Source organism: Canis lupus, chromosome X, assembly GCF_011100685.1.
Source record: "Canis lupus familiaris isolate Mischka breed German Shepherd chromosome X, alternate assembly UU_Cfam_GSD_1.0, whole genome shotgun sequence".
Lineage (NCBI taxonomy): Eukaryota > Metazoa > Chordata > Mammalia > Carnivora > Canidae > Canis > Canis lupus.
This window is the reverse complement of record NC_049260.1, coordinates 118,227,252-118,246,102: the sequence shown is the minus strand read 5'-3', so window position 1 is coordinate 118,246,102 and position 18,851 is coordinate 118,227,252. Positions and strand designations below refer to the sequence as shown.

The 18,851-nt window shown below is 46.6% G+C and overlaps 1 protein-coding gene across 7 annotated transcripts in view; it reads right to left on the bottom strand.

Annotated features, from left to right (window-relative positions):
* The window catches only part of AFF2 (AF4/FMR2 family member 2), a 468,843-nt gene that overhangs the window by 29,768 nt on the left and 420,224 nt on the right, over positions 1 to 18,851 (bottom strand). For all 7 annotated transcript variants that reach the window (XM_038588490.1, XM_038588488.1, XM_038588491.1 and 4 more), the window contains 3 exons: positions 5,984 to 6,143; positions 3,018 to 4,025; positions 1,333 to 1,454 (listed from right to left, as the gene is read on the bottom strand). In XM_038588490.1, coding sequence (XP_038444418.1) covers positions 1,333 to 1,454; positions 3,018 to 4,025; positions 5,984 to 6,143 — 1,290 coding nt within the window. The remainder of the gene's footprint in view (positions 1 to 1,332; positions 1,455 to 3,017; positions 4,026 to 5,983; positions 6,144 to 18,851) is intronic.

The window sequence follows — 18,851 nt, the reverse complement described above, 5'->3', positions numbered from 1 at the left end:
AGTCTCCATATCATCCCAAGGGGCTACAGTGGGAATTGATCTTTTCCTAACTTTTATCTCAAAAACAAGAAGGATCTAAACTGTAAGCCAGGGGATCCCTGGGTGGCGCAGCGGTTTAGTGCCTGCCTTTGGCCCAGGGTGCGATCCTGGAGACCTGGGATCGAGTCCCACATCGGGCTCCCGGTGCATGGAGCCTGCTTCTCCCTCTGCCTATGTCTTTGCCTCTCTCTCTCTCTGTGACTATCATAAATAAATAAAAATTAAAAAAAAATAAATAAACTGTAAGCCAAAAATTTATTTCCAATGTCTTATCTGCGGTGGACTGGTACTAGAACAATGATGTTAAACAGGAATCTGGGAGCTCAACTGTCAGCAGCAGTTAGCCACATTGCCTCTGTGCTCTGGGCTGCTTATAGGCTCTGGAACTGGTCTTTGATGGAAGTAATCTCTAACAGTGAATAAATTTATGGAAAGAATTATCCAGACGGAACACTTCCAGCAGCCAATGTGACTGTTAATGAAGTGGTATTTCTAAGATGCAAGAACTTGGTCACAACACTTGGTAGCAACAGAGGCTGGGACCTCTCCAGGGAAGGCCGGGGCCATGTGAGTGTGGAGGGGCCTGGGTGGCCTCCCACCTGACTCTGGTACTTTACGCAAAGTGGGAGAGGCAGCGGATGTGCCAGCTGGTTGGAACTAACCAATGTACCCCCAGTCAGCTTTCCCTGACACACAACCCCCTCGGGGAGGACGACTCCCAGACATATCATCTCCTTGGCCTTCTCTAATGGGTCAGAGCCCCTTCCCCTGGGCTCTGGCAAGGCCAGGATGTACCTCCTAGTCCTCAAGCTCTGTACTGAGGTTAAGGAATAACACCAAAGTGGAAGCAGCAGTGGGTCATCGTGTCAAGACCAAGGGACTGCTTTCATTACCAACCACACTGGAAGTTGCCCAGAAGCCAGTGATCTGCTTTGAGTGACAGGTGTGGCTGGGCGCTGGCCCTTCTCAACTCCCTTACCCCATATACTCTCCCCTTTGTGCTAAAAGTTCTCTTTGGCTTATTTTGGTCCTCTGCATTAGTTGGAGTCAAGAAATCTTGCTATAAAGCTCATGGAGTCATGCAAAATCTGACAGCCTGCACTCCACCCTTTATCCCATGCTTGCAGGACTGATGGCCAGGGTCAGCTGTCAGGATGGGCTGGGCAACTCTTGTTTCCTTCCTTACCATTCCTCTGAAATAGGAACCCCCCAACCCCACCACCACCAAAAGGCTTCGAGATTTCTGAAGGGTCTGAGCAATCGGGGGGTGATATGAAGACAGGGAAAACTCACTCTTTAGCGTTGGGAGGCTTGTGGGGTGGGGCTGGTGAGATGCAGGGTGGCAGCAGGCAGATAGTGGTGGCCTCCTCCAGGCGTTGCTTCTTTTCAGGGATTTTCTCTGCAGTTTCTGTTGGCTTTAATGGGAAGAAAAATATAGAGCTTGAAATACATGGCACATGCAAACATTTAAAAACCATGAGCAAGGTAGACAGTTTGCTTCTATTTTAACTTCTAGATTAGCTAGGGGAGTTAAATGCACACCTTTGATCAGAAAGAAAAGCAATCAGCCCAGGAGCTGGCATCTGAGCAAGCTGTGCTGTGCTGTGAACCTCTGATTAAAGATTGGGGGGCACAGGAGTCTCCTACCCAAAGTAAAGAGAACCTATCATTTTCAGACCCTTCTTCCATCAACCATGCCCCCACAGATGAGTAGTAGAGAAACTACCACTGTAACCCTGAGGCACCTGGGTGGCTCAGTCGGTTAGGCATCTGCCTTTGGCCCAGGTCCTGATCCCAGGGTCCTGGGATCGAGTCCCATGTTGGGCTCCCTGCTCAGTGGGGAGTCTGCTTCTCCCTCTCTTTCTCTCTCTGCCCTTCTCTCTGCTTGTGCTCTCTCTCACTATCTCGCTCAAATAAATAAATAAACTGCTTAAAAAAACCCACTGCAACTCTAACACGGCATAAAAGCGTGCAAGTAGTGTGGGGTTTGTGGGTTACATATAAAGGTCACTTAAAGGGTCAACAACATGCAAGGCAAAAATGCATGTGCAAGGCATGCCTTCGCATGTGCTGGTTCTGAAGGTACGCTTTGGCCTCTGCTTGCACCACTGTCATCCCTGAGAGCAGGGAAATAGTGAGAAGCAGGAGCCCCAGACCTTCTTTGGCAGCTGTTAAAAGTAATATTACCCAAATATCACCATGAGATGCTGTTACTCCAAAAAAGTGCCCTGAGATCTGGAGATACAACAAAATGAGACTAATGTACTTGAAATGGAAGAGGCCATGCTGGATTTCCCCTTCTGATGAGAGTTTTCTGTTTTGTTTTTAAGTAAGCTCTGTACCCAATGTGGGGCTCGAACTCATGATGCCAAGACTGAGCGTTGTGTGCTCTACTGACCAAGCCAGCCAGGCACCCCTGCCCTTCTGCTGATAGTTTGTGACCCTAATGTCTTGCACTGAGGTTTCCACAAGTCGGGCCAACCACACAGCTCAGGGTGCCAGCAGGCTGGGCTGACTGTGCGTCTGCTAGGAGCTGGGGGCATCGAAGTGTAACTGGGGGGCAAGAATGCTGACGTGTGTCCGGACAAATTAAAAGGCATGTTGAGGCACTTGGGAGTACTGGGGTGCCCTGTTGGTGTGGGGTGGGGACTGTGGGGTGTGGCCCCGTGAGTCCTAGAAGCAGGAGCAGCTTAAGGAACTGATCCCAGGGACAGTCTCCACAGTCTTCTTTCCTACACATCATAACCCCTCATGTGCCATATAGGATACTCTTCACTTTGGCTGCCAAACCCTGACTATTCCTAACACCTCCTTCCCTGTCATGTCAAGTACTCCATTTCCCATGGAAAGCATCACTGCCTTCACCAGAAACTGCAAACCATTGCTGTTGACCTCCTTGCAAATGAGGCTCAAGATCAACTTGGGCAACTGAGAGCCACTGCTCGTGATCCCTTGGCCAACCCCGGGGCACAGCTCACCTTGTGCTTACGCTTGCCCTTAGGGATGGGTTTCTCTGTGGCCGCGGCAGCACTCTGGCGCTTGGGCTTGGACACGGTCTCCTTGTGGTCCGGCTTGGCCAGCGCTGCTGGCAGTGCGTGGTGGCCAGGTACTCTAGACAGCAGGCCAAGGTCAATCTTCACCCAGAGATTTTTCATATTCTCTTGATCTTGCAGAGGGGACAGAAGCTCGGGTTGCATGACAGGGATGGGTGAGAAAGCTGGCTCCTCATTACTGGTGGCTACACTGTTGTTGGTGCTGCTGCTGACTAAGGAGCCAAGGGTCAGGCTGGCACCACAGGCTTCCTTGGATTTGGCAGTATTGCCCCCAGGAGCAGTGCAAGGAGGCAGGACTTTGATCTGCAGGGTCTCTTCTTGATCTGTGTTGGAATCGGACGTGGATGAATCCGTTTCGATGAATTCCCGGGACTTTGGCACGATCTTGCCAGGCCCTCTATACTTCTTTTTCTCGGCAGCCACGGAAATGTTTGGCCTCGGTTCCTTCCTAGGGACTGGTTTGTGGGCAGTGGCTTTGTTGCGGCCTCTTGGTGGCTCAGGAGGCTCCACACTTTCTTTTTCTTTGGGGGTGCTGCTGGTAATATTTGGTTTGGGCCAGGTAAACTCATCAATGCTGGTATTCTTCTCGACTTTTTTGGGCTGTTTTTTTCCAATTGTCCTTTGAGAAGCTGTCTCAATGGTTGTCGACAACTTATGCTTCAAAGCCTTTGTTTCTGGAGTTTTCTGGGTAGGCCGTGGACGAGCTTTCTCCCTGATAAGACTGAGGAGAGGCCTCTCTTTGGGTTCAGCCAGGACCTGGCTGGGGTTTGTCTTCACTTTGACCTGGACTTCCATTGGCTGGATGATTGGAGGAGGCACAGAAAGCGTCTCCATGGGTGTTTCATTTTGGCCACAAATAAACGACTTGTTCTGGGATGTCACTTTGTTAAGCCATTTATCCAACTGCCACTTGTTAGTTGAGGGCGGCTCAGGCTGCAGATGAGAAACAACGGCAAGAAGGAATTTCACATGTTGGAAGGATCTGGATGGACTCTCAGTACACTGAGTGCTGATAAAAGCAGTGGATGTGAAGTGCCCATTCACACATTTAGAAGCATGCACACACACACACGGAATCTCAATTAATCAAATTATCCAGATAGACAAATACCCCGTAAACCAGCCCCAATCTACTTATTTCAATGAACTTCCACTCCTCTTCTGAAAACAGCCTCCACTCTGGCCAGGAAGGAAAGAATTATTCACAGAGAGTTTTCCCAGAGGGTGGGCATGGAGGCCTGGCAGGGAAACCTGTTTCCCAAATCCTCTGGTGGGACTCATTGCTCAACCTCTCACCAGGAGGCAGAGGTAATGATCTCGGGTCCCGAAAAGCAATGTAAGTGTGCCTCAAGTGTAATTCAAAAGGAAAGGCTTTCTATCTGCCAAAGTGCCAGTTTTTCCTGTGTGATGTAGTAGTTCACTGCAAAAAGAACAAGCCTTTTCTATTTTTACTGAAGGATGAAAAGATTTGACTTCCCCCAAACCACCTCACTTTCCTCGGTGTATGGGCAATAACCAATTTATGGGGACATGCACACAGACATTAGTGTCCGCTGTTAAGCCACGGAAATGAGGCGTACCATTCAGGTGCTTGATTCCCAACTCTGAATTCTGCCTGTTGAACTAAAAGAGCCATCATTTTTATTAGAACTGTTCTTCTTTTGAAAGCCAATCAGCTGAGGCTTATGGCACCAGCCAACAGAGGGTGAGAGAATTAAAAACACTTGAGTAGCTGTGATTCCAGCACACACAAAGCAATGCAGGCCAGGGTCGGGGAAATCGTGTTGGCTGGAGCTGTTGATCAGGGGCACCAGCTCTGCCAGTGCACTGACACTGGTTTCAGCCCTGGCTTGACCACTGTCTGCCTGGGAGATCTCGGGAAAGTTTTTTATTAACCTCTCAGAGTCTTATTCTCTAATCCATAAAATGGGGATGCTAATCGCAAGGACCCCAGAGAAGTGTTATGGGGAAAAAATAAAAAAGTGCAAGTCAAGAGCATCTCGCAGTGCCTGGCCCAGGGCCCGTGATCGAGCAGTGCTGGCTACGATTAACAGCCGATTAGCACTATTGCATTCTCCACTATTCCTCTCCGATTATTACAAACAAGTGTGCATGGAACCCTGGAGGGATCTGCTTGCTCCATGAGGTGCAGCCTTGGGGGCGCTGAGGAGTTATTCTGGACTCACAGAGGATGGGAGGAGAAGATAGCACCTTGTTTTTTTTTTTTTTTTTTAAATTTTTTTATTTATTTATGATAGTCACAGAGAGAGAGAGAGAGGCAGAGACACAGGCAGAGGGAGAAGCAGGCTCCATGCACCGGGAGCCCGACGTGGGATCCGATCCCGGGTCTCCAGGATCGCGCCCTGGGCCAAAGGCAGGCGCTAAACCGCTGCGCCACCCAGGGATCCCAGCACCTTGTTTTTTATTTCAAAAGTATATTTTTGGTATTGTAGGGAGCCGTGTTGAATGCTTTAGTGAATTATGATCAAATACATTTGGAGGATGCAAGTCGAAATTTGAAAACGCCATCCCATTTCTTGGGTCTTCATTGCCAAGTGGCAATTCATCACTTCGACATGGAGTACGAGGTGGTCTTGACTGGTTCTCTCAAAAGAGAAATCGCTAGCTCAGTTATCACTATTCCAGATTTACACATGAGGAGGCTGGAGGCTCGGAGGAGCTATGGGAGTCACCCAGCAAGAAATGTCTGCTTGTAGGAACTGTGCATGTACATGTTTTAGAGGGTGAAAAATGCTATCCGATGCTTAAATACTTCCTTGAAATCTTTCTTGTGTTGGAAGTGTGTGTGCTTGTGCGCACACGCACGTGCCCAGGAGGGCCACCCTGGGGACCTGCAAATTGCACTCTAGGCCCCCGGTCCCTTCACTCACCTCTGGAGTGGCCGCACGAGGCGCCTCATTGGATTCGCTGTCGGTGGTGCTGCTTTCAGTGTCTGAGTCTGACTCAGAGCTGCTCTCAGAGTCACTGGAGCTGCCAGATGCCCCACTGGCTGGCACCGCAGGTGGAGGCTGAGGTGTGGCCAGGAGTGGGCTGAAAGAAAATCACATCACTCATTGCCTCACTGCGTCTCAAATCAGCACATCAAGCCCCTCTCCCACCCCGTTCAGCACAAGGGCCTGTGATGTGTCAGGTCCCGGCAGAGCAGAGCACATCGTCCCATTCCACAGATGGGAAATGTGAGGCTCAGGAGGCGCCGGGTGTGGCCAAAGGTCAAATGATTCATTAGAACCCAGCCTGCGTGTGGCCAAGTTCCTTGGGTTCCACGACACTGCCGTCCCTCTTGGGAAAGCCCTGCCTCCCACATTGCACATGAAAACCTGAAGCCAAGGGCACATGCCTTCTGGACACAGATGCACATACCACAGACCCACTCGCAGCCTTAGATTCTTAACGATCCCAGGCTTTTTTGGCTAGGGTAAGTTTTCACTTTCTGGTGCCATTTAGTTGAGAAACCCAGAGGTTTGTCACGGGGCTGTGATCTCAGCTATACACACAGTACACTCCTCTCACCAAGGAGGGGGGATTCAACCCCCATTTAAGTGGAGGAAACTAAGTCCATAGGGAGAGAGGCTTGCTTCTGCCTCAGGCCTAGGCGGAGAAGTGAGCTAGGAACTCCAAGCACAGGGGCTGTGAAAAGCATATTCACTGCTGAGTACCAGCACCCAGCCCTGAAGGAACTAGAGTCCCATTTCTTGGCCTCCCTCACCCCAATTTTTGTGAACCCTTTGGAAAACACCTCTTACTGGGAGGGATGATCATAAAGGACTAAGCAAGTCTAAGGCTTGATTTCAAATCTGTAAAGCTGACCATGAAAGGCACTTGAAAATTGACACCACTTGCCAGTCTGTCTTTATTGATAATCTATAGTTTTCCTTACCAATCGTTTGCTCCCTGTGCCCGTGACAAATCAGCCTCCTGTGGTCCCACCTTCAAATGGCACCAAGAGGGTCTCCAAGGACCCCTTTGCTGAAGGCTTCTGGAAGCACAGAGCATTACTCCTTGCCTGCCCCCACCCCACTCTCTCAGCAGCGCCTATTTCTCTCCAACATTACAGCTCTTGCCTGCTAAGCTGGAGCTCTGCTCAGCTGCTGCTTGGGGAGGAACAGGTTCCCTTTTAAGGCAGCATGGCCCCCTAGTAAGTCCCTATCCGATGCAGAGAGCCTTTTCATGCCATGTGCCTTGCCCTCCCTAAAGACTGCTCCTTTAATCTCCCAGGTAGGTATTTTCTTTCATATAGCAAAGCTCATTTTAAAATGCTATCTGCTAAGTAAATGCTATCTGAAAGTACATTTCTCTGCCAAATACACCAAGAGATTAGGGGAAGCAGAGGAAATAGGGGACTGTATCCCCTGGGAAAGTGCACTCAGAGACGTGTGTGTGTGTGTGTGTGTGTGTGTGTGTATGTGCATGAGCACGTGCGTGCAAGCGTGTGTGTCCCCAATGGGGGGTGGGGGTGGGGTGGGGGTGGGGGGGCAGGGACCTACAACCCAGCACTCTCCTTCCCTGCGTTCTTTTTCAGGTCTCTCCTTAACGGCAGTGAAGATTCCATATTTATGCAAAATGCCCTCTAAATGTAATCAATTGTTTTTGTCTTTGGTTACTAAATAAAGACGGAGGGAACAGATTTAATGAGACCAATCCAGACATGATGCTAACTTGGCCTCAATTCCCCCCAAGAAACGTTTCCAGTCCGGCACGGAGCATCCATAGCCCTGAGCTGACTGGCTGCTGGACTGAGATAAAATCGAACTCATACTCACATTTATGATTTGCAAGTGAAAAGCGGCTTCCTAGTTTCTTTTCATATCTGTGCATTAATGTCTGGCTTCTCGCAAGACTCCGCTCATCCTAATATTACCAAACTCAAGTCTAGATTTACTTTGGAATATTTCTGGATAGTGTTTCCATTTACTGGATTATTTTTGAGCAACTGCTGTAAGAAACAAAACAATCCCAGGGATTATTCCCTTAAAGCTGAATGCATTGAGGTGATACACATGAAGCACAGACGTTTTATTGACCAGAATAAACGTATTCATCAGCTATACCACAATAAAGCTTCATGGGCTTAGCTGGAAACTTGTATGTGTGCATTTGTACACAGGTGTTCCTTATCCAAAGCCCTTTGCAGGGGAGAAGAATTTTGATGTTTGGATTTTTTAATTTTAACAACATGAATCTACCACAAACATATACCTCCAGTGGGATCTGGGGAAGCACCCCTTCGTAGGACTCGTTAATACTGCTACAGTAAGAGGTCAGGTTCTGTCATGAAATGAGTTTGTCCCAAAGTTCTAGAAAATGACAGCTCTCAGGACTTTCTCAATTTCATAATTGTGATTAAGGGATTGTGGATATGGACAGAAACCACATACAAAAAACAGACACTACATGTACATGTAAATGTAGACAGATATGGATATAAAATAAAGACTTTCAAAAGTCACAGTGACCTTAACCAAGACCCAATAAAATGAGACCTAAAATTATTTTCCCTAAGACTTCTTTTTTTTTCTGTTAAAGCTTTTATTTATTCATGGTGGAGACGAGACAGAGAGAGGGGCAGAGACACAGGCAGAGGGAGAAGCAGCTTCCCTGTGGGGAGCCCGATGCAAGACTCAGTCCCAGGACCCTGAGATCACACCCTGAGCCAGAGGCAGCCACTCAACCACTGAGCTCCCCAGGGGTCCCCTGTCCCTAAGACTTCTTACAGCTAAATCCATGGCCATGTTCTCAAGGAGGACCCCACAGCCAGTCAATGTGGACAATGTCCCCTTAAGGAAAATGTGTGTAAAAGGAATAGGAAGAGGTTCGCCAGCTTTTTGTATTCTGTCAATGAACATGGATACTGGGGGCCAAGGAGGATGATGGACTTGAATTCAGAGAGGGCACTAAGAGGACTCCAGCTGGGGGTCAAGGACATGCGCATCTTAATGAGAAAGAATTGCTTTCTCTGGGCAGCTGCACAGTTGGAAACGGGGCAGGGGTGGGGGGTGGTTGGGGGGGAGTAGAGCCAGCATTCCTGGGAGAGAATAAGAGTTGTTGAAAATGCAAGCAAAACTGCTCTCCCCAGTACCTCCCTCTGCCTCTATTATCCACCTGCTGTTCCTGAGCTGGCTGGAGGATCCAGCGGCACCCAGCCTGCTGAGGGATGTGAGGCCCATATTTGAGTCTCTCTGACCCTTGCTTCTCTGGGCTTACCCTGCACCCAGCTGCAGCAGCTCCTGGGGACAGAAAATGAACGCAAAACCAAAACATTGCCTTCCCCAGCAGTCCAGACATCAACAGGAGGATGACAGGCTTGGGGTCACATTCTTGTCTAGAAGCCACGGTGGAACTTACGAGTGGGCAAATCAGCAGAATATTTCACTTCCGGGTCTTGACAGTGAACCGTTAGCTGCTTAGCCAGTTAAATCCCTCCTCCCCTTCTGCTGCATTTCTTTTCATACATCGCCAATTTATTTCCCAAATGCATACAAAAGTGGCTACGAGTGAAGCTAGCCCCCGTGATACTGGGTCCTTCCTGCCTGGGAGATGAGGGAGGAATGTGCAGTTTACACATTCTTCACTCACCGAACTGTATTAGGATAATTTCCCAGGCACCATATCCACTCATAGTTTAATCAACTGCTTCTTAAAAGAAGGCTCGTGGTTACAACGTGTTATACTAAAAATCACTGACATTCGGTGTATGAAAACCATCTACTCCATAGTCTGCAAATATTACAATTGTACTCTGTGACTTCACCCCAATGTAATAAAATTTCTCCAAGGGCCCACATTTATAACAACTTCGAGGTCAGCAGCTCAACCTTTTCAGAGAGCAGAATCCGCTGTTGTGCTCATCAGTGCGAATGATCTTCACTGAGTAGTGAAACCCCAAGTCCATTTAGTAGGTCCTCATGGTTGGGGGCCAGACTGAGGGCAAAGGAACTGGCATGGCAAGTCAAAGACCTTAGGGGAGAAGTTCAGGGCTAGGGAAGGATCAAAGAGCAGGCCGGTGGGAGAGAAGATTGGGAGGCATTTACAAAGCCTTGTTCCAGGCACAGTTGGCCTGGTGTGGAAGGCTTCAGCATACCAGGGGAGAAGGGTGGGTTTTGAGTGGTAGTCTAGGCACCTTCATCTCTAGACATGATGTCTCCATGCTTACACTGACCAGGCCCCTTCTTCAATAAACCTGGAAGGTCTGTCTTGAGCGAAAGGGGGTGGGTTTGTTCTGTCTCCATGCTTACACTGACCAGGCCCCTTCTTCAATAAACCTGGAAGGTCTGTCTTGAGCGAAAGGGGGTGGGTTTGTTCTGGGCTTTTTCCAAGGTAAAACTGGTACCAGTGAGCTAGAGATCTAGTCAGGAAGATCTCACCTCAACATCAGGAAAGACTTTTAAAATGCTACAGCTGGGGCACCTGGGTGGCTCAGTTAGTCATGCACCTGACTCTTGATTTTGGCTCAAGTCATGATCCCAGGGGTCATTAAATTAAGCCCCACTTTGGGCTCTGCACTGGGCGTGAAGCCTGCTTAAGATTCTCTCCCTCTCCCCTCTGCCCCTCCCTCCCACTCTCTGTCTAAAAAAAAATCTACAACTGGCCACAGAAAGAAGCCAAGGCTTTGTAGGCCACTGAGCTCAATACCTGAAGATGACCAGGTAGCCGGCAACAGAGAACATTGTAAGACAGATTCCTATCGTGGGTCCCAATGGGGTCGGGTGATCTTTAACATGTTTTCCAGCTCAAAGATTCTGATCCTTATGAAAATATTGTGTATAAAGGATTATAAGGGGCTCTTTAGGACCCTAGAGGAAGCGTGTGGGGACATGTCTGCACCATCCAATCTGCTCCTTAAGGCAGCTCTGCAATGACCTGCTCTTGGCAACACTTTATCAGTCACAGAGCTCTTGTGTGAGCCTCAGAGGATTAACGCTGCATTTCTGTAGGGCTATTTTATAAATCAGACTTTTCACTAATTCAGATTAACAGCCTCCAGAAAGCCAAACATCTGCATCAGTGCTGATTCTAATCCTAATTTAACTGTAAATTCCTTTCTCAGGAGATAAACAGGGATGATGAATTGGCCATTCTGCTCAATCAAGCTGTGTGGGCATCAAACGAGAAAGGCTCCAGAATGGATGACAACTTCGTAGTGGGAAACATACACAGGAAGGGTCTGACAAGCAAGTCCCAATGTTACTGATCTTGGCAATGCATTTCACAAGGCTCAGGATGTGCCAAAGGCCTGTAGCATGAGATGTCTGATGGAGTGTCCTGTACTAAACCCTTGTCTTCAGTTAGGACTTGTACTAATTTCATCAATGTTACCTTTTTGCAGTTTTATAGGGATCAAATGTCTGTCTCCCAGATAATTTGAAATGCTTCCATATTTGAAGTCATCATTAGGCTGTAAAGGGATGGCCCTGGGGCAAAGGAATCAACATTTATTGCTGATCTTACTTCTCTTCTTCATTTTCCTCTCTGAACTCGGGGTTCTGGAACTGGAACAATTCCCCTGCCTCACCACGCTAGGCTACTAGAGGCAGATACTCTGAACTCTGAACCTATCCCAGCCAGAGGGGTAGGAGGAATCCATTTTTAGTTTGAGTCAGTAGTTTTGATAACTATCCTACTTACCCCAGAAAATCCATGTGGCACCCTCATCCAATAGAAAGTGTATGCAGAAGCGTAATTACAGAAAACAGATAAGGGCAGAGTTGTCCTGGTGGCAACAGAAATCTGGAAAGGAGTTGGGAGAGGGCATTGCCAGCAGCATGTCCTCCTCCCTGAGGTGGTCCCCAAACACAGTTTGAAAGTAAAATGCTTGACATCCCAGTATTATCGCCAGCAACCTGGGATCGAGTGTCTTTTGTGTTAAAGCACTCACGCTGTTGATGAGCGGGGGTAGTGAATCACTGTCCAGTTACAATTTGGGCTACACAGGAGATAATCTTTGTCCAACATGTGTACACTGGGTATCTGCCCTTTTGTCTGATCATAGTCTTTGAAATGGGATCTGCTCAACTTATTTGTAAGGAGTGATAAGGAGATGCACCCCTACCCGCTCATACTCATTTTCATGGGCAAGTTCCTGAACACGAGATTGTTTAAAGCTCTGACTAAAGAGATCTGGGCTTGGCAAAATAGTGATTCCCCCCAGGATGTCCATGTCTTAAGCCCTAGAACCTGTGACTATGGTACTTCATGTGGCAAAAGATATTTTGCAGAGATGATTATATTCAGGATTTGAGATGGGGAGATGATCCTGGATCACCTGGGTGGCCCCATGTAGTCACAGGGTCTCTGGGAGCCAGAGCTCTGTGTCACGAAGGCCCTAGGAGGGACACCTGGGTGGCTCAGTGGTTGAGTGTCTGCCTTAAGGTCGTGATCCTGGGGTCCTGGGATTGAGTTCTGCATTGGGCTCCCTGCAGGCGGCCTGCTTCTCCATCTGTCTATGTCTCTGCCTCTCTCTGTGTGTCTTTCATGAATAAATAAAATCTTTAAAAAAACTGAAAATGACTGGATCCTCCTATTGGTCTATCACCAGCAGTTTTTGCTTATTGGTCCCTACCTAATCGACACCTACTTCCTTTTTCCAAGGTAAAACTGGTACTAGTGAGCTAGAGATCTAGTCAGGAAGATCTCACCTCAACATCAGGAAAGACTTTTAAAATGCTACAGCTGGGGCACCTGGGTGGCTCAGTTGGTCATGCGCCTGTCTCTTGATTTTGGCTCAAGTCATGATCCCTCAAGTCATGAGGTGATACTGATGAGTGATTTTGGCAATGGCTTTGCATAATCACATTTGGTTTGCAACCAGTTGGGTTAGCCTTTTTTTCTTTTCAAAGATTTATTTATTTATTTTTTATTTTAGAGAGGGGAGGGGAGTGGGAAGGGAAGGGGCAGAGGGAGAGGGAGAGAGAGAGAATATCCAGCAGATTCCCTGTTGAGTATGGAGACCAAAACAGGGCTCAGTCTCAGGACCTGGGGTCATGACTCCAGCTGAAATCATGAGTCTGACACTTAACAACTGAGCCACCCAGGTGCCCCTTGGTTAGCCTTTTGGGGACTGACCAGCCCCAGGCCCTTGTCTTATTTTCCTTCTATGGCCTGTCTCCATTTCCAATCTATTTCACACATCTAAACAGCTATGTTTCCCCTACTATTTATTTTTTAATTTTAAACATCTAATTGGCTAATAAGACTCATGAATCAAGCAGCACCTCATCTAGCCAATAGAAGCGAGCTCCCTCCCCTACTGGTTTTAAAGAGGTAGTTTTAATCTAGTGGGAAGGACATGGGATTGGAAATCAGACAATCTCTTGAATGTCACCTTGGATACTTTATTATTGTGTGACCTCAGGCTAAGCACTTGAACATAGGGTTTCCAATTCCTCATCTGTGAAATGGGTCTACTATATTCACATCGGCTGTGAGAGGACTGAGTGAGTACATTTAGAGGAGCTTTCTCAAACTGTGGTGTATGTGCAACTCACCTGGAGACACACTAACATGCAGACTCGAATCAAATTAGCTTGGCCTCGATGGAACCCAAGTTCTGCATTTCTTTTTTTTTTTTTTAAGATTTTATCCATTCATTCATGAAAGACCCAGAGAGAGAGGCAGAGACACAGGCAGAGAGAGAAGCAGGCTCCCTGTGGGGAGCCTGATGTGGGACTCAATCCCAGGACCCTGGGACCATGACCTGAGCCAAAGGCAGATGCTAAGACCCTGAGACACCCAGGCATCCCCCGAGTTCTGCATTTCTTTTTTTTTTTTTAATTTTTAAGACTCTATTTATTTGTGACAGACACAGAGAGAGGCAGAGACACAGGCAGAGGGAGAAGCAGACTCCATGCAGGAAGCCTGATGTGAGACTCGATCCCGGGACTCCAGGATCACGCCCTGGAGTGATGGCTGGGCTAAAGGCAGGTGCTCAACTGCTGAGCCATCCAGGCATCCCAAGTTCTGCATTTCTAATGCACTGGCAGGTGATGTGACACTCTTGGTTGGTGGGCCACACAGAGAAGAGTGAAGCTCTACCCTACATGGGCTATTCAGATACAAGCTGCTCGTGCAAAATGTAATTTCGTGAATTTGAAACTAAGGGGAAAAATAGACTTTTGAGATTGACTGTGGATTTTATGTTTCCATAATTATTCTGTCCTCCTTTAGTAATAGACAGATTTGATCTCCTTGTGCTATTTTAAATCTAACCTGGTCAAGTTTAAGCTTTCTTTGGGCAATTGTGCCTGAAGAGGTTTTATCAGATTCCTTCTGAGAAGCTGACAACTTTCCGGAGGCTGCCTGCCTGCAACCAGTGTTTGGCCAAAGGCACAACTGTCTTCCCTGAATGTGGCCTGTGGCTCCCTGCGAGCCTCAAAGGCGGCTTGCCACCACCCTAGCCGAGGGTCAGGGTGGGATCCACTGCAGGAATGGCCATATCTAGGACACTCTTACTACTTCCATTTTACAGCCGAGAATACTGAGACTTAGTAACAAACAATGTCAAGGTGAAAAATAGTTTTAAGGATACTATGGGATAAAGTTCAATGTGTAGTTTCAAAGAAATGAAAAAACAAAAAGAAAAACAAAAAGAAAACCAAGGCACCTGGCTCCCGCCTAGCACAGTCTGTGGTGAGCCAGCACTGTGGAGGCGCCGGTGTGCTCCCAGTAAGGCTGCTCAGCTCTGGCTAATGGGCCCGTGATATCTTGAGAACATCACACTTTGCACTGGGGAGAATAAACTGACATTTAAATGCTTCTGGAAATAATTAAAAGCCACACAGACTTTTCTGCTGTCGCTCAGAGTTGCTTCAATCAAACAGCTAAACAGGTGGCCAAAAATCATAGGCAGCCAAGTATTTTTGTCCCTTTTGCCTTCAAAGTACATTTACAGAAATGGGAGTAACAGGGGCGCCTGGGTGGCTCAGTGGTTGAGCATCTGCCTTTGGCTCAAGGCGTGATCCTGGGGTCCTGGGATCGAGTCCTGCCATCAGGCTCCCCATAGGGAGCCTGCTTCTCCCTCTGCCTGTGTCTCTGCCTCTCTGTGTGTCTCTCATGAATAAATAAAGAAAAATCTTAAAATTAAAAGAAATGGGAGCAAGGGAGAGAATGAAGGCAGGCAAGTGGCTGTGAACACCGATTCCCACAAGCCCTGGTTGCTACCAAAGCAGAGGGTGAATGATTCACACTCATAAGGAACCCAGAGAGATCCTGATGCCAAGAATCTCAAACAAGGTCTAAGCCTTCCAACAAAGAATTCCATCAGTCACAAATCTGACATGGAGCAGAGTATATGTGCTTTGGGTGACTCAAACCTGGAAGCTGGCTCAATGTAGGAATCTCTTTACTGTATGCACACAACTGGTCTGGAGATGAGCAGGAGAGCCTGGGCACAGGCAGGCTGAAGGTACCAGGAGAGTGCTAAGGGTACCAGGAGAGTGTTGAGCAGGCTGGAGATGGGCTCAGAGCAGCTCAACACAAGCCTCTACTTTTTTTTTTTTTTTTTTTTTGCTTGATGGCTTCTTTCTGTTGCCCATTATGCTTAGAGTGGTCTCTTGATTTGGAAAGTGGGCATCCCTCTTCTAGTCTCTCCCTAGACTACATTTCTTCTTTGATGTCTCTCAATGCCAATCTCCTTATCAGTATTGTTTGTTCCCCTTCATGTCTGATTTGTTACCTGATGTATCACAGACACTTGATTTAGAGGGTAAGCTTCTAAAGCCAGAGGCTTTATCAGACACACACACACACACACACACACACACACACACACACACACACACTGTAAATGCGTCATGAACCTAAGGCACCCTAGAGTAAAGCCCTAAATAAGTCTTCTCTATAGATCTCTGAGAACACAGTCCCTAGGTATATCCACTGCCTATTGTCTATGTCCCCATGGTCCCAAAACTCTCATCATTCTCTCATCATTGGATGAATAAGACCAAAATACTTTTTAACTGTGGAGCACTTGATAATGTTCCAGCATTTTCACTCCCATGATCTCATTTGGTTGTCATAAGAACAGTGAGTAGTGGGGGGGGGGGGTAGATAAAACAGGTATCCTGTCCACCTTGGCCACGAAGCTCCAGGACCTCTAAGTCAAAGTCATGTGTCTGAGGCCTGAGGAGGCAGGGGTTTCATCAGGCTGCTGTGGCTGCTTCGGTAGTGCCAAGTCAGCTTGAGGAAATGAAAGTGATTGGGGATCCACTACAAAACCCACCCTTGTCATCAGATCAAAGGGCAACAGGGACACAGAATTAATTCCAAATGCTTTATTCAAGTGACCAAATGAGATTGTCTGCAAGAATGTGATGCTGAAAACACTGAAGGCCATAAATGCTTTACGCTAGGCAAACCCGTGCTGCATTTGACTCAAAGGAGAAATCTCATTGAGTCTAGATGAGGAGATTTATAGCTCACAGTGGATAACTCTTCCACATACATGAAAAGTTTGTTAAGATTAAGGAGGGGAAATTTAAATGCCCTTTAGATTTCACACCATTGCGTCATTCCAAAAATCATATATTTTTAAAATAGATAATAAACATATGATACTGAATCCAAAAGATACTGAAGGGCACACAGTGAAAAGTTGATCTGATCCTCTACTTCCCATTGCCCCATATATTTATGAATACTGAGGCATGTACTTCTAAAATAAAGGTTTTTTTTAATTATAAAGGTAATACCTTTTTTAAAAAAAGCCCTTCCTGTATGTGGGATGGCAGGGCATTCAATGTGTGGCATTCAAAGTCACACACATAATTTCTAAAATAAAACTCATACAGTCTCCTTACTAAATATGTCCTCATAATAGTGCCTGAAATATATTACAAACATCAGCAATAAAAGCCTCAAGTGAATGGCAAAAATTACAACTTGCAACAGTGCAGTGTGTCACCCTACCACGAGGAAGAGGCAGTAACGTAACACATACTGTAAGGAATAGAAGGCACTGAGACAGCCCTGCTCGGTGGGACCAGGCTGCAGGTTCCAAATCAGGAAACAGTCACTGAACTTCCTCCACCATGACACATCTTAAAGATGTGGTCAACGCATGCTGGTTCTGCCTCCTAACCACTAGAGACTTCTATAGAGACTTCTATAAACCCAGTAATCAGGCTTTGTAATTCTTTGATCTACTGAGATTGCTTTCAATTGCAGCCACTAATCCCTGTCCTGCCCACTTGCCATTGCAAATCAGGTGTCCTTCCCTTACTCTTCTTGACCTCACTCCCTTTTGGACTAAAAGCTTTGACTTCTTTTGTACTTGGTCCCAGGGACCATATACAACATGAGATCTCTTGGTTTCAGAATTCACAATGACTCCCTCACAGGTAGATGTGCTCTTCTCCATGGGATTTGCTGAGATCTATCTCCATAGCCACCCTACCCTAGTGCTGGTTTTTATTCCCCTCTATTTCCAGCACATCTGCCACTTTTGTCTCCTCCTTCCTCCCACACTGCCCCCAAGCCTTTGCTCAGCCCATTTATACTGTCTACGATAGCACCTTCCCCCCTTGCTTCTGCTTGCTTAAATCTTTATCTTTTAAGCTCAAATTCAAATAATATCAGGTCTTCGCCGATGACTTTAATTCTCCTTGGTACCTCCCTATTCTGATTTATTTGCTCTAACTGCATCACTGTTTGTTACTTAATTATTTTCAAATTCTTTCATTGGGCTAACCTTTTGCCTCCATAACTAAACCATACATTTTGTGATGGCAGGTGCCAGATTGTACAGTCATTTCATATATCCTAAGGTGCCTAGCATAATAACCTATATACAATTTTCTGGTGATGAAAAAATATTCCAAATGGCTGCATAATGAGTAGACAATCCACACAAATGAGGTCACCTGGTAAAGAATGATACTTAACTGTGAAATGTCTATGTATTGCTGACTCTCAACAGAAGTCTATACTTAGGCAAACCCAGGCAATACCAAAATATCCTGAGTTATAAGTTAATTTGATGAAAATAATGAAGAAAATAGGTTTCCCAATGATGGATCTGTAATCTTTCAACTGGCTGAGTGGATGCTGGTCCATCATGGTGTCTGCCTCTTTCTTCAGCTTCAGTTCCTTGGCAAAACACAACTTCTCAGGATGGCCATTTTTAATGTGATCAATATTTATTTTTTTTATTTTTTTTTAATTTTTTTTAATTTATTTATGATAGTCACAGAGAGAGAGAGAGAGGCAGAGACACAGGCAGAGGGAGAAGCAGGCTCCATGCACCGGGAGCCCGATGTGGGATTCGATCCCGGGTCTCCAGGATCGCGCCCTGGGCCAAAGGCAGGCGACAAACCGCTGCGCCACCCAGGGATCCCTGTGATCAATATTTAGAGCAACAGCCATCGATGGGTTGCAGAGTACATATACATGCATGAATATGAGAAATAAATGGTGTGGCTCTTACTGAAAGTGAGTGCTGCACATACACACAGGCCTTCCTATTTTTAATTAAAATGATGATTCCATTATTCCGATTTGTGTGAAATGTGAGCTACTCTTGTCATATCATTTTGATACATTAACCAGCCCAGTCTACATTGTGCTTGATATTAACTCCCTTTCTACTTGATGGTTTTCCTAGTGGCATAATTAATTTCCTCATGGAAGAAAAAATATTCAATCAATTTGGGATTAAATATGAGGTTGAAGGACTTTCACAAAAGATAGAACTAAATCTCCTAGCCCACATGCCTTGCTAATTATGACACACTCACATTAAGAACAAGA